This window comes from Chrysochloris asiatica, unplaced genomic scaffold, assembly GCF_000296735.1.
Source record: "Chrysochloris asiatica unplaced genomic scaffold, ChrAsi1.0 scaffold00025, whole genome shotgun sequence".
NCBI lineage: Eukaryota > Metazoa > Chordata > Mammalia > Afrosoricida > Chrysochloridae > Chrysochloris > Chrysochloris asiatica.
In genome coordinates this window covers 16,163,796-16,179,052 of record NW_006408543.1, presented here as the reverse complement: position 1 = coordinate 16,179,052, position 15,257 = coordinate 16,163,796, and the positions used below count along the sequence as shown (strand labels likewise).

The 15,257-nt window shown below is 44.7% G+C and overlaps 1 protein-coding gene and 1 pseudogene across 2 annotated transcripts in view; both read left to right on the top strand.

Annotated features, from left to right (window-relative positions):
- Positions 1 to 15,257, top strand: part of SLC24A4 (solute carrier family 24 (sodium/potassium/calcium exchanger), member 4) — a 259,968-nt gene that overhangs the window by 234,145 nt on the left and 10,566 nt on the right. For both annotated transcript variants that reach the window (XM_006839564.1, XM_006839563.1), the window contains exon 13: positions 9,656 to 9,822. In XM_006839564.1, the coding sequence (XP_006839627.1) occupies positions 9,656 to 9,822 (167 nt within the window). The remainder of the gene's footprint in view (positions 1 to 9,655; positions 9,823 to 15,257) is intronic.
- On the top strand, positions 12,881 to 13,296 carry LOC102820344 (annotated as a pseudogene).

Here is a 15,257-nt window from a genome sequence, read left to right as displayed (position 1 = left end):
GAACTGACTCCACGGCACATAGCCACCATATATCTATATCTATAGATAACATAGATATAGATATACACATACATACATACATACACACACACACACACACACTCATATATACATATATGTTTAGTCCTGGTGTAGCACTCTAAAGTCACTTTGGTCACTTTGAACCACAAGGTTGATAGTTCAAGCCCACCAGCTTCTCTTCAGAAACCCTATACAGATGCTGTGAGTCTCAAACAACTTGACAGCACTTAACAACATACATATGCATATATATGTATATAAATGTTTGTACAGTGTATTAAAACCTCCCAGAACCGTATTACAGAACACAGTGAATTCATATGGAATCTGTTTTCCTCCCACATACCTCATCACCCACATTAACAAGTGTCCACTGTCTAGTCGTGGTGCGGCGCTATAGGAGAAGCGCTGGACCACAAGGTCGGTTTGAACTCACTAGCTGCTCCTTGGAATGAGGGAGACAGTATAGTAAACGAAAGAAAAAGGAAAAGCAGAGCCTCCCCTGGGTCGATCAGTTGAGAGTGGCAGAGCCTGGGTTTCTGACTCCAAGGCCCTTGAGCTCAGGTGTGTTTGTGAGTGTGTGCTCAAAGTTTGCCCAGTCTCCCAAAGCACGAACAGTTGCCCTCGCTGGAAGCTTCTAGAACCCTGAGAGACACAGTACAAAGCCAGTGGGAAGTTTGGGGGAGAGGGTTATATTTAGAATGGGACATTGCAAATACCCTGCCACCTTTCCAGCTCTGGGTCCCTTTGCATCAAAATTCACTACAGAGTTTTTTTGGTGGGTGATGAAAATCTGGAATTAGCGATAATGTGGCACTGTAAGGAGCTCTGGTAGCATAGTGGTTACGAGTCAGGCTGCTAAGCTCAAGGTCAGCAGTTCGAAACTACCAGCGGGAGAAAGATGAGGCTTTCTGCTCCCGTAAAGATTTACAGCCTCAGTAACCTTATGTAGGGTCGCTATGAGTTGGAACTGACCCCACGGCACATAACCATCACCACCTACACGGTACTGTGGAATCCTCGTGTGGTGCTGTGCGTTAATGCACTGGGCTGCAAAGTCAGTTTAGCAGTTCAAACTCACCAGCTGCTCCTCAGAAACTGTATACAGGGTTGCTGTGGGTTGGAACCAACTTGATGGCACTTAACAACAACAATATGGCACTGTAGGATCAGCACTAGACCATAAGGTCAGTTTGAGCCACAAGGTCAGTGGTTCAAGTTCACCAACCACTCCTCAGAAACCCTATACTGGGTTGCTATGAGTCAAAACCCACTTGACGTTACTAACAACAACAACAATGGAAGGCGTCTTGGTGGTGCAGTGGGCTAAGCATTGGACTGCTAACTGAATTGTGGCTCAAACCCACCAGCTGCTTTATGAGAGAATGATGAAGATGTCTGCTTCTGTAAAGATTTACAGCCTTGGACAACCTGTGAGGGGTTCTACTCTGTCCTCAAAAATCGCTGAGTCAAATTGGCTCAGTGGCGAGAGCTTTGGTCTGGTTTTGGTGGTCTGGAGTCTGACCTTCCTCAGTCCTATAAATACGCCAGATACTTTCCTTCTACCCAAACAAACGTCTGCCCATCCTTTCACTGGAGTGGCTAATTGTTAACAGCCCAAAGTAATTTCTCTGAAGGTTTTCTTCAGAAACTGCACCTGTTCCTAATTTTTTTTTCCTCCATCATGCTTAGCCATCTGTTTTAGTTCATTTAAGATATTTTTTTTCACATAATTAAATTGCTATGTTCTACTTCAAAAGAGAAATCTGAGCACTTCGTAAAGGGATGGCTGCAATGCTCATTTCTCTTACTTGTGTTTGAACCACAGCGAGCATTGCTCAGATGTCCCTGACTTAGCACCTGATGGGCTAACAGCTGTTCCTCTTCTAGGTATAGACCCAAATCCAGAACACCAGACACACTGCCATCGAGTCGATTCCCACTCAGAGCAACTAGACAAGGACAGAGTAGAACTGCCCCATAGGATTCCCAAGGCAGTCAGTCTTTACAGAAGCAAACTTGCCCATCTTCCTGCAGAGGAGCGGCTGGTGGGTTGGAATCACCCACTTTTTGGTTAACAGCCAACGTTTTAACCTAATGCGCCACTGGGATTCTTTATAGATCCAAGAGAATCTAAAATGTTTACACACCAACTTGTACTCCAGTGTTGCCATAATAGCCAACCTAACTGTTTATTACCAGATGAATAGATGAAGACATTGTACTATTTCCATACAGCGAGATATTATCCAGGAGGGAGGCTCAGTGGTGCTGGGTGAAGTCCCTCAGGTGGACATTGTCCCATCATGCCTGTGGCCACCGAAGTGCGATTTTGATCATTTCACCCAGGTGTTGGTCCACTTCTGGTTTTAGACGAAACCAATTCAGGCTGGTTTAAGCCCAGTGGGCTGATACAGTGAGAGGTTGGTTCACTAGGAGAATCTACCTTCAAGTTGGACACAGGTCACTTGTGACTCTACCCAGTAGTTTTCCAAAGCAATGCTTACTCCTGGTTCGCTCCTTTCTCAGACACTTCCTGCTGATGCCCAACAGCTGTGCCAAGTTACAGCTCATTGAATTCACCCTGATGCACAGACGGTGCATCTGAATGAGTTCAAGATGACATTTAGCAGCAGGACAATGGAAAACCCAAGTAACAAAGCCTTAATTTCCAGGGGTTTATTTTTCCCATGCAATAAGGAGCCTGAGATTAGGGGGGACCTAGTGACTATCATATTGTCAGCATCCCATTTCTGAGCCTTCATCCGTAACCAAGTGGCTTTGGTCTTCATGGTAGGCAAGTGGCTCTTGTTGTTCAGATAGGTCCTGTTTCAGACAAGACAAGAAGGAAGGACGAAGGGGAAGAGCTACATCCAGCTGAGGGTCTCTTTTCATAGGATGCTGTTTACTTTCACAGAAAGCCTAACAGGATACTACTTTTTCCTCACTGTTTACAATTGTCCATTTGTGCGGAAATTACATAGCACAGGAAAGTATATGTAGAGAAAGATTTGGGGGAAAAAATCCCAACATTTTCTCAGATGACAGTATCTCGGATGTATGCATGGATGGATTCATTGAATTTAACTCTTATTTTACTTTTACTAGTTCCCACTTGTGAGGTAGGGAGCGCAGTGGCTCTATATGATAAGCACTGGACTGCGAATCACAAGGTCCGCGGTTCGAGCCCACCAGCTGCTCCATGGGAGAATGATGAGGCTTTCTGTTTCCAGGAAGATTTAAAGCCTCAGAAACCCTACACAGGGTTACTATGAGTCAGAACTGACTCAGCGGCACTGAACAACAACAACAGCATTCTCTTGGCTCCTGTTATAAGCAGACCTTTTTTCCCTTGATGCATATACTTTTAAAAAACTATCATTTGTTTTCTATAACTTTTTATTGTGCACAGAGTGAAGGTTTACAGAGCAGATCATCAGTTTTACAGTGTGAGGTTGGCCCAGGACCAGGCAGTGTTTCATTCTGTTGTGCATAAGGTCACTGTGAGTCGGTACTGATCCAACAGCCCTAACAACAACAACTTGTCATGTTGTTGTTGTTGTTGTGAAGTGCCACCGAACCGGTTCCGACCCATAGCGACCCTGTACAGGGTTTCCGAGGGTGTAAATCTTTACGGGAGTAAAAAGCTTCATCTTTCTCCCACGGAGCGGCTGGTAGTTTCGAACCGCTGACCTTAAGGTTTGCAGCCCAAGTCGTAACCACTACGCTACCAGAGCTCCTGGACAGATCTAAATCACTCACGCCAACCCTCTTTCCAGTTTCTCATTGAAATATCATTCACATGCCATAAAACTCAGTGGTTTTTAATATATTCAGAGGCATGTAACCATGACCACCATCAAATCTCAGACCATTTCATCACCCCTCAAAGGACCCCTGAACACATTCAGTCTTTTCTCACCCCTCAGCCCAGTCCATGGCAGTCACTAATCTACTTTCTGTCTGTAGGTTGTTCTTGTTGGATCCTGTCCAATCAACTCTGACTCATAACAACCCCGTGTGATAGAGCACAAATACCTCATAGGGTTTCCTGGGCTGTAGTCTGTAAGGAAGCAGCTTGCCAGGTCTTTAATCTGCTGGGTGGGTTAGCAACCAAGTGCTTAAGCAGTGCACCACCTCTCTGTCTCTATGTTCTTGTTAGGTGCTGCCAAGTCACTTCTGACTCATAGCGACCCTGTATAGGGTTTCCGAGGAGCAGCTGGTGAGTTGGAACCACTGACCTTAACAGTTGACAGTCCAGTGCTTATCTTATAGCACCACATACTACAAATAAATAAAATGACTCAGTATGGAATCGTTGTGTCTTAGCATAATGTTTTCAGCATTATCCATTTTGTGGCGCTGTGGGTTAATGCACCAGACTGCAAAGCCGTTTGAACTGCAAGATCGGCGGTTCAAGCTCACCAGCTGCTCCTCAGAAACCCTATATAGGTCGCTATGGGTTGGAACCGACTCGATGGAGTCTGTTTACTTTCATAAATGCTTTTAGTCAAACTAGGGGGATTCTTTTCATCACTTACTCTTTGTCTTTTCCTTCTGGGGCTCCCATTATGACTGTGTTGGTAGGTTTGATGGGTGGTAGCCTACAGGTTTCATTTTCATTCTTTAGCTTTTTTTGTTCATCAGAATGAATAATCTCAAATGACCTAGCTTCAAGTTTGCTGATTTTTCTCCCCGTCTGCCTCCTTAAATCTGCTGTTGAGCCCCTTTAGTGAAGTTTCATTCTGTTACTGTTCTTTTCAGCTCTAGAATTTACTGGGTCTCTTCTTACCACTTCTGTTTATTCGCATTCTTTATTTGACACCATTCTCATTTCCTTTTGTGTGTGTTTTTAACGTGGTTTCCTTTAGGTATTTGAAAATGTTTTTAAAGAACTGACTTTAAATCTTTGTCTAATAAATCCAACATCTGACCTTCTTCAGGGACTGTGTTTCCATTGACTATTTTTTCCCTAAACTTTCTTGTTTCTTCATTTCCTAATTTTGTTGAAAAGTGGACATTTTCAAGAATATGATGTGGTAATTCTTTCCTGAGGGTGTGTTGTTTTTGCTGTTTGTTATTATTTGTTTGTTTAGCTACTTTTCTGCATCAATTCTGTTTTTGCTTTTTTATTTTTTAAGAAGCTTTTATTGAGTGAGGTTTGCAGGGCAGATCATCAGTTTTACAAATTCAACAAATCATTGCAATAATTACAATCCTTTCCATGTACCATGAGCTAACAGTATTTACCTCTATTACCTTTTTTTGATGTACACATACTACATTGAAATATATATTCATTTAAATGTCCAAAGGGCACATTTTGCAAGCCAGCCTTCTGCCTACAGACTCTCTGCCTTTCTCAATCCGGGGCTCTGCTGCTCTGTCTGTCTCTGCTTTTCTAGTTAGGATCCCTCCCTCCACTCATGTTCTTACCCTCTTGATGGTCCTAGGATCCTCTGCTCCTGAAATGACAGACTAACTGCTCCCCTCTTTTAGTAACACCTCTTCTACATTTACAGTTGTGACCACATCGCCATTAGTCCTGATAACAGTTACTCACAATTGAATCATAAAGTCCTATTCCCCTCATCACCAGACCTATCTAGACAAGAGGAAAACTATTCAGAAGAGATTCTATCGTTTCCCCTCTTGTTCTGACACTAAGAACCCTCATGAACGCTTATAAGCCAGCCACTTCATGTCTTTGTTGTTGTTGTACAGTGCCGTCGAGTCGGTTCCAACCCATAGCGACCCTGCATAGGGTTTCCAAGGAGCAGCTGGTGAGCTTAAACCACCGACCTTGCAGTTCAAGCGTCTTTGCAGTCTGGTACATTAACCCACAGCGCCACACCAGGACTCCTTCATGTCTTTGTTGTTGTTGTTATGTGCCGGTTGTTATGTGCCATGGAGTCAGTTCCGACTCATAGCGACCCTGTACAGGGTTTCCGAGGCTGTAAATCTTTACAGGAGCAGAAAGCCTCATCTTTCTCCCGCAGAGCAGCTGGTAGTTTTGAACTGCTGACCCTGCGGTTCGCAGCCTGATTCGTAACCAGTATGCTACTAGAGCTCCTTATTCTATGGAGTTGTTGTTGTTGTTATGTGCTGTGGAGTCGGTTCCGACTCATAGTGACCTTGTACAGGGTTTCCGAGGCTGTAAATCTTTACGGGAGCAGAAAGCCTCATCTTTCTCCCGCGGAACAGCTGGTAGTTTCGAACTGCTGACCTTGTGGTTCACAGCCCGATTCGTGACCACTATGCTACCAAAGAGCCAAAGTCTAAGTTGCCCATCCCTATCAACCTAGTGTACTGTGGAGGAAGGCTTGATCCTTGTTATGAAGAATTGAATTTTGGGTAACTTCATCCGTAAGCAAAGGTCTAGTTCATCAAGTTGTAGTAATTTGTGCTTGTTCCCGGTATCAGACATCTTTATCTTCAGCTGTCTGCATCAGTTCTTAAAAGCGTGCCTTCTTTGTCATGTGCAGCTACTGAGACTTCATGGGTTATCTTAGTAGTCAGGTGATTTAATGGAGATTTCCTTGTGTTCCTGATTCCAATATATCTCCCTGTCTTTACTGGGGGGCTCTGTGTGCATGTGTTGGGGCATACCTTCAACACTTAACCTAGTGTTTTACAACTCCCTACTTGCACAGAGCCTCAAGATCAACTAGTGGTGAGTTTAACACCTTCTCTGGTCTTTCCAGTCTTGGTCATATACACAGGCCTACATGTACATACATGGCCTTTTAGACTTTCAGGAACATATTTCAACTTTTTTATTATTATTGTGAATTGAGTGATAAGTTTACAGTTTACATGGGAGAACATCGGTTTTACACTCATCCTATCGTATTTCGTTTCATTACAATGATTACAATTCAACAGTATTTGCTTCTATTCCCTTTGGGCTTTTTTTTTTTTTGAATGTATACAAAAACACACAGGAATATATAATGATTTAATCAACCAAAGGGCACATTCTACAAGCCAGCCTCCTGGCCACCAGCACACAGCCTTTCTCTTTTCATGAGTCTAGAGCTGCTCCCACTCTCCATGTCGTCATCTCTGCCTCCATCTCTGGTGTCACTGCTTCTCTGGATAAGGTCCCACATTCCGCTCATACTCTTCTCCCTTGATGGTCCTAGGGTCCTCTGTTCCTGGACTGTAAGATTAACTACTCCCCCCCTTTATGTTATAAAACTTCTACCTTTACAGTTGTGACAATCGCAATTAATCATGGTAACGATTACTCATTGAATCATAAGAATCTTATCCCCATATCCTTTCACCAGACCCATCTAGACAAGATGAAAACTATTCGGTGGGGATTCTACCTTCCCCTGCACACTCTAAAACTAAACTCCCTCTTGAAACCTTGTAAGCCAGCCAGTTTATAGCCCCTATTTTAGATAGTCAATGTCTAAGTTGCCCATCCCTTACCAACCCTGTGTACAGAGGGGATAGGTTTGATCCTTGATGTGAAGACTCTTTCCTTCTCAATTATTTTAAGCTACTACATTCATAAGTATGTTCAAGTTAATCAAATTGTAGCAATTTACACTTGTTTCTTTATCAAATTTCTCTATATTCCTTGAGTCAAGTTGTTATCATCAAGCCATTGAAGATAGGTCAAATGCAAGTGTGGGTGTTCTTGTGCATCTCCCATCACTTCATAGTAGCTAGATGTGCACTCCGTGACTGTGTCCTTGTCCATGGGCTCAGGAGACATATTGCAACTTTCAAAGGCACCCTGGTGGCATAGTCATTAAAGTGCTTAACTGATTGGAACCCACCAGCTGCTCCAAGGGAGACACATGTGGCAGTCTGCATCCGTAAAGAGTTGCAGCCTTGGGAACCCTATGGGGGCTGTTCTATAATATCCTATAAGGGTCACTAGGGATTGGAATTGATTCAGTGGCAGTGGGTTTGGTTTATTGCAACTTTTCAAAACCTGTATGGATATTTGATCTCCCATCTCCTTCTCACTTATCTGCCAGCCCCATAGGAACGTCTCTTCTCATTTTAAGCTTTTTTTTGGTCAGCCGATCGTTTGCCCTACTGTCCACAGCCTTAGACAGAATGAGGTTCAACAAGTAGATCCGATTATTTTTAACAAATGCCCTCAAAAGAAAGCCTGTTCACTGGGAAGAAACTGGGAGTCTGACGAAATTAAAACAGCCTTGCAAGTAAAGTCTTCTATAGTTGTTGTGAAGGGCCACCGAGCCGGTTCTGACTCACAGCGACCCTGGATAGGGTTTCCAAGAAGCAGCTGGTGGGTTTGAACCAGGGACCTTGCAGTTAGCAGTCCAGCACCACACCATGACCCCTGGGAAACCACAAACAGGTCAATTAATAGCAGCTCTTTGGGACTGGGCTTGGAGGAGCTCTGTTATATTCTACCCTGTGGCTACCAGGCTGTTGCTTTTCCTGCTTATTGGCTATTGGTTTTCAGGGCTCCCAGGATGCTGATGAGAAGGGGATAAAGATAGCACACGTTAATATTCCACAAAGACCATGATTCATATTGAGAATGCACTGATTTTCTTGACTGAACACCCTCAGGAGGGCTGCACGCTCAGGAGCCTATGGTTAACTTCCTGAACTCTGCAGAAGCTGTTGCTGGCCACACTGCCATGGTTCTCATTGCTTTCACGGAGGAGAGACGTTTCAGAAGCTCATGTTCACAGCCACCACCAGCAGGCTGGTTTGGAGCCTGCCTGTGCATGCCTGCACTCGGGACCTTGCTGAGGTCCTTGGCTGAGCTGTTTGTAGAGTCTCTTGGTAAGGGCCAGTGAGGTCTGGACTGCCCACCAAGACACCCCCATTAGAGTCTTGCATCTGCCACATGCTTTGAATATAGTGACATTAAAGCAAAGGAGCTGACATGCCCAGAGCCCCTAGTGTGTGCCAGGTTCTGTGTGCTGGGAGTTTTATGTCTATTGTAACAGCCATGCTTGCAGCCAAGAAAGAAAGAAGTCACATTCCCATTTATTTCATGGGTGAGAAAATGAATGAAATGCAAAAATGCTTTACCCTGTGCGAGCTACACATAGCAAATATTCAACATGTTGAGTATTGTTCCCTTGTTGTTGTTACTGATACAAAACTGCTATCAGAAGAGGTAGAAGCGACGTTTAGGGGCTAGCTCATCCAGGTTATTTGACTTCCACCCCAGGTGTATCTGATTCCAAAGCCCAACCATCTTCTGTATCCCCCCTCTCCCAGATCTCCTGGGCATGTCCTTCCCTGCTCGGTCTCAACGATGAAGGAGATGGAATGATTGAAATGATTCAGTCAACAAACTCTGAGTCATTTCCCTAGGATCCCTTCTGGGGATGCTGTTGTTGTTGTTGTTATGTGCCGTGGAGTCAGTTCTGACTCATAGCAACCCTGTACAGCATCATCTTTCTCCCACTGAACAGCTGGTAGTTTTGAACTGCTGACCCTGAGGTTAGCAGCCTGATTCGTAACCACTACGCTACCTGAGCTCCTTGTGACATGAGTTGCTTGGGGTCTTCTTGATGGTGCTCTCTGAATTGGCTGGAGGGAATGAGTCTCCAGGCTGACTGGCAGGTGTGTTGACCTAGTGTGTTTCCCTCCCTCTCCCTTCTTGCTCTGCCTCATCCCTCTGCAGAAGCAAAAGGGGACAAAGTCAAGTGGGTATTCACCTGGCCGCTCATCTTCCTCCTGTGCATCACCATCCCCAACTGCAGCAAGCCCTCCTGGGAGAAGTTCTTCATGATCACCTTCATCACCGCCACGCTGTGGATCGCTGTGTTCTCCTACCTGATGGTGTGGCTGGTGAGTGGGGAAAGTAAGGGCCAGACTGTACAGACAGTCCTGCCGGTGTCTGCCAAGCAGAGAACTGGGTTCCAGAGCAACCTCAGGCACTTTTCGTGCCATCTCTGGGCAAGTCACTCTGCTATACTGGGAGATGTGTCGGCCCAGGCACCTGGTGCTGTGTGAGGCACTAGGATGCAGCATGACCTCAGCATGGTGACATGGATGGGGAGTCGAGACCTGAGTCTGACACTCTGAAGAATGTTCTATAACGAGGGGTGATCACAAGGTCCCCTGCATTTCCAGACCCCCTGGTATGTGGAAAGAGGAGCCCAGAGTCCATGGATGACCCTGATGGCCCCCTCGACAAGGCAGGCTCCTCCCCCTAGTCTGTGGACCAGGCTGAAGCACTTCAGAGAAACACTTGTAGTTCTCAGCACAGCCTATTAGTAGGCATTTCGATCATACCCACTAAACCGAGACATGAGATTAAGTCATTTGCACAACATTACACTTTCAGTGAATCCTCAGATTGGGATTCAAAATCAAGTATTGGTCTCCAGTGGCCATGACCCTAACCATGACATTATATTGACATTTCATTTGTTATTGGAATTCTTGGAGACCATTTGGACTGAAATGTTTTGCAGACAGAGAGACTTGGCGTATCTCCTGCAGTCCCTGGTACAAACTTACTGAGCCTGGGTCAGGCCCCTGGCTTTCATTACGCACCACATTGTGAGGCCCCCACTTCCTCTTCCTCCTTCCCAGTGGGGAACCCAGAGCCAGGAGAGGGGAATTGGTGTTATTATTGTGTGTTGTTGAGTCGATCCAACTCAGATCAACTCTATGTGACAGAGTAGAACTGTCGACCTATCTGCTAGCAGCAGAGCAGAGCGTGTAGCCTCTGCACCCCAGGGTCCTGGTGGTTACACTACGGATGCATTTGCATCAGGAAGCTCACCTGTAAGCCCCTGACCCCACCCTGGTTACCGGTTGTCACTTCACTCTCCTAACAGAGCAGGCAGGGGACTTTTGACTCTAGAGGAATTGGGACCAGTGGAGGAGCCCTGGTAGCACAGCGGTTAAGCACTGAGTGAACCGGTCCATGGGAGGAACGTGTTGCTGCCTGTTTCCATAAAGAATGCAGCCTTGGAACCCCCACAGAGCAGTTCTACCCCGTGGGTATGGGCACTAAGTGTCGGAATCGACTCGGTGGCAATGGTGTGGTGTGGTGTGCTTTGGCAGTGCCAGTAGGCACAAGGGCCACCTTTTCTTACTAATCCCAGAGGATCAATAGCTGCTTAGTGGGAAAAGAAGGGCCAGAGAGGAACAGATGTAAAAACCTTAACTCTAGCATCTGTGAGACAAACGGACAGATAACTCAGCTTCCCTGAACCTGGTTCCCCCAATGAATGGGATGGCCAGTGCTTCTTAGAAAGATTACTGTCTCCACCCAGCCTCAGTGACCCTTTCCCTCTCCCTCGCAGAAAGCTGTGTGTTTGTGAACCCAGACCAGCGCTGTCAGGGCTGTGAGTAGCTTCCGTCCCAGTGGCCATCTCATTGATCCTGACTCATGACAACCCCATGTGACTCAGAGTAGAACCGCTCTGTGAAGTTTTCATGACTTTTCAGAAGCAGGTTTTCAGGCCTCTCTTCCAGGGCACCTAGACGAGTTCAAACCACCAGCCTCTCTGAAAGTAGTTGAGTTCTGAACCACCCAGGGACTTTCTGAATAGCATAGGAGAGCTGTTTTGCTCCAGGAAAGTGGGAGATTCAGGGAGAAGCAGGTGTAGCTAGGTCACTTTCTCAGGCTAAGCAGGAACCTGTTCCCAGCCTCCACCCCCACCTCTACCCCACCCCCTGCAATGTTCTTCCCAAAAGGAGTCCCAGGGCTCAGCACAAGGTTGTTCCTTAATTAATAGAATACATGATATGACTCAGGACGGCCAGAACCATGATGAGCCTCCCAGCCCAAACATCTGCCACATCCCCAGGACCACACACCTGGATACCTTTTCCTTGGCTCAGCTGAACTGGGCACTTGGGGAATGTATAATATCCAAGACCTTTCTGGAAAGACTTCATCACCATCCCTGCCAGCCCCCCACATTCCTATTATTCCAAAACAGATTTGATCTGTCCACATTTCTCCAAGCCTAATTACATTATGGAGTCCTGGTGTGGTGCTGTGGGTTAATGCCAGACTGCAAAGCCATTTGAACTGCAACGTCAGTGATTCAAATTCATCAGCTGCTCCTTGGAAACCCTATACAGGGGCGCTATGTGTTGGAATCGACTCAACAGCACTGAACAACAACAACAACAATTACATTGTGAGGATAGTGCAGGGACCTGGTAGTGTTAATTCTCTTGTACATAGGGTTGCTATGGGGCGGAACCAACTCGATGGCACCCAATCACACAACAGTTACAGACACTTACTTCAGCCAATAGCTGATAAGGTCCCTGGGTGTAGTGCAAAATGGTTTGCTCTGTTAACCTAAAGGTTGGTGGTTTGAACCTACCCAGAAGCACTTTGGAAGAGAGGCCTGGCACATGCACTGGATCTGTTCTTCTCTGTTATCGTGAGTCAGAATCCATTTGGTGGCAACTGGTTTTGTTTTTGTTATTTATCTGGTAGCAGCCGTAGAACCTCATGGAAAAGCACACAATTTGACCATTGAGCAGTGAAGCATTTCGCACCGGACCTTTCCTGGGCCAGATTCACTATGGCGTGCAACACACTCTACTCCAAGCAGATCTCACGTCCTCTCTGGTCAGGCTTTATGGTCTGAGCTTGCAGCTGGGCCACTGTACATTCACTGTAAAATGTCACTGTCCTCACCGGGAGATCCCACCAGCGCTGCTTCATGCTTGTTGGGTGATGGATGAGTGGAGACGCCGTGTGTGTGTGTGTGTGTGTGTGTGTGTGTGTGCGCGCGCGTGTGTGCTAGGGAGGAGCTGAAACTACTACCCAAGCTCCCCCTCTCTCCTCGAAAAGGATGACAATCGAAGACATTTTCTACAAACCAACTGTGCATTGAGACGGCACAGCAGCACCTAGAAGGCATTGGAGATGACCCAGGTGCTGGTGTCTGGAAAGGTCTTCCTTCAGCGAGACTACAGCAATGGCAAATGCTACCAGTTCCAGACCAAGTTCCCCGCGGAGCTGGAGAACCAGATTGATAAACAACAGTTTAAAGAAACTGTTTGAACTCTAAATAACCATTATGCAGAAACAGAAAAGCTTGGAGGGGGGCAGTCAGATCTTGAAGCCTGTTTGCTTGTTTAATAGCATCCACCATCTTTTTATGCATGGAGACTCATTATGAGAAGGTTCTGAAGAAAGTCTCCAAATACAGCCAAGAGCAGAATGAGAAGATATATGCTCCCCAAGGCCTCCTCCTGACAGATCCCATTGAGAGAGAACTTGGAGTTTTCTAGATTGAAATGACCATTTATGAAGATGGAGGCATGAGTGGGGGAAGATAAGCCTTAGAGTTAAAGATCCTACCTCAAGCTGGGACCCTCCTCTATCCACAGGCCAACCATAGAGTGCCCCCTACCTCCTCTCCAAAGCATTGTTCCTTTGTATATGCTGCCAGAGCCATGGTGCCCTTTCCTCTGAGGACTAACTTACTGAAACCCCACACCTCGGGTGACCACTTTGTGTCTCTAAATGGTGTAAGACTCTGTAATCTTTGGGTTAGTTTCTGAGCAAACATAATGAAGCATTCTACTTTTTTTACTCAAAGCTATTTCATAAAATGATGCAGTTCATCTGCCCAATGCAAAGTTCATTTTCATCTGCCACCATTGGGTTCTCTTGGTTCCTTGGACCAGTTTCCCAGGTGGTTTTAGATTTCAACAAATCATATTTTAGTCAGTGTTCATTCTCATTCCCCAAAATTAATAAAGTGCTTTTTCTCCAGGATTTTGATGAGGGGTAGACTGTGCCCATGATTTTCCCAATGAATCTCTCAGATCTCAAAGGACTACCAGTTTCGCTATGACTCAGATCATCAGAAGATCGGTTTCTGCCTGTCTCTGTCTCTGACCAAAACTCATTGGGAAAAGAATGTTATTATAGCAATTGGAGTCCTGGTGTGGTGCTGTGAGTTAATGCACTGGACTGCAAAGTCAGTTTGAACACAGTTCAAGCTCACCAGCCGCTCCTCGGAAACCCTATACAGGGTTGCTATGGGTCAGAACTGACTCAACAGCACAACAACAACATTATAGCAGTTATTCCTAATGAAACCAGAGGATCAACGGTACAAATGTAAACCCGAGGATCAATTTCCAGTTTTTTGTTTTATCTGGCTGATTGGCTTTTGGGTTTTAAAATTTTGCGCTATGATTGCATTGCCATGAATGTTGGAAAGATGTGATTCGTGTTGCTTGTTCATTACAAAAATAAGTTAAGTACAATCAAGTGGGTGCTAAGCCATCAAACCCAGAAATATTCCTGAATGTAAAATAAGCAAGTATAATAAATATTTTCATTATAGTTTTGTTATGTATAATATATATTACATATACATTATCTATAGTATTATATATATATTATGTATAACTTATGAGAAAAAAATTGATAAGAATAATATTGTATATTACTGATGGTTAACTATCCCTTCCTGGCAAATGTTATAGACCTTCCTCATATCCAGTATTCAATGCACAGAAATCTTATGATTGGTCGAAGTAAAGCAAGTGATTTTCAAGTATAGCTGTCAAGCCGTAGTCAATATTTCTAGTTCTTCTTTTGGCTGTACATTTTTAATATCAGGGTTTCTTATGCCTTTAAATCAACTTTGGAGTTTGAGAGTGTTGTATTTGGGAGAAACTCAGAAGGGAATGAAACAATTAAGTCTTAGTTTCAGAGATATTGTAGGTGCTAATACTGGATTTAAGGAGCCTTGGTAGCATAGTGGTTACAGGTCAGGCTGCTAACCTCAAGGTCAGCAGTTCAAAACTACCAGCTGTTCTGTGGGAGAAAAATGAGGCTTTCTGCTCCCATAAAGATTTACAGCCTCGGAAACCCTATGCAGGGTCACTATGAGTCAGAACTGACTCCACGGCACACTACCACCACCAAAACTGGATTTAATCTTTCAGATTTAATTTCTTTAGTGGGTTTGTTAGTTCTTCAATAATTCCATAGGTCTCTATAATATTTTAATTCTATTTAAAAATTTTCTTGTTAATAGTCTGTAATAATAGTGTGTCTGTCTGCCTTTTAAATCCATTCCAATAACTTGGCTGACACACTCGTAAAACTTCTCTTAAACAAACAAACAAAAAAACTGTGCCTGAAATGAATGAAATTTGCAAATTTAGTTTCCTAACAGAATTCAAAGCTAGCCTGTCTTTCCATTAAAAAAAAAAAAAACAGTGATTTTTCTTACTAGACTACATTCCTAAAACAACATTACAAGGTTTTAAAAAGTACT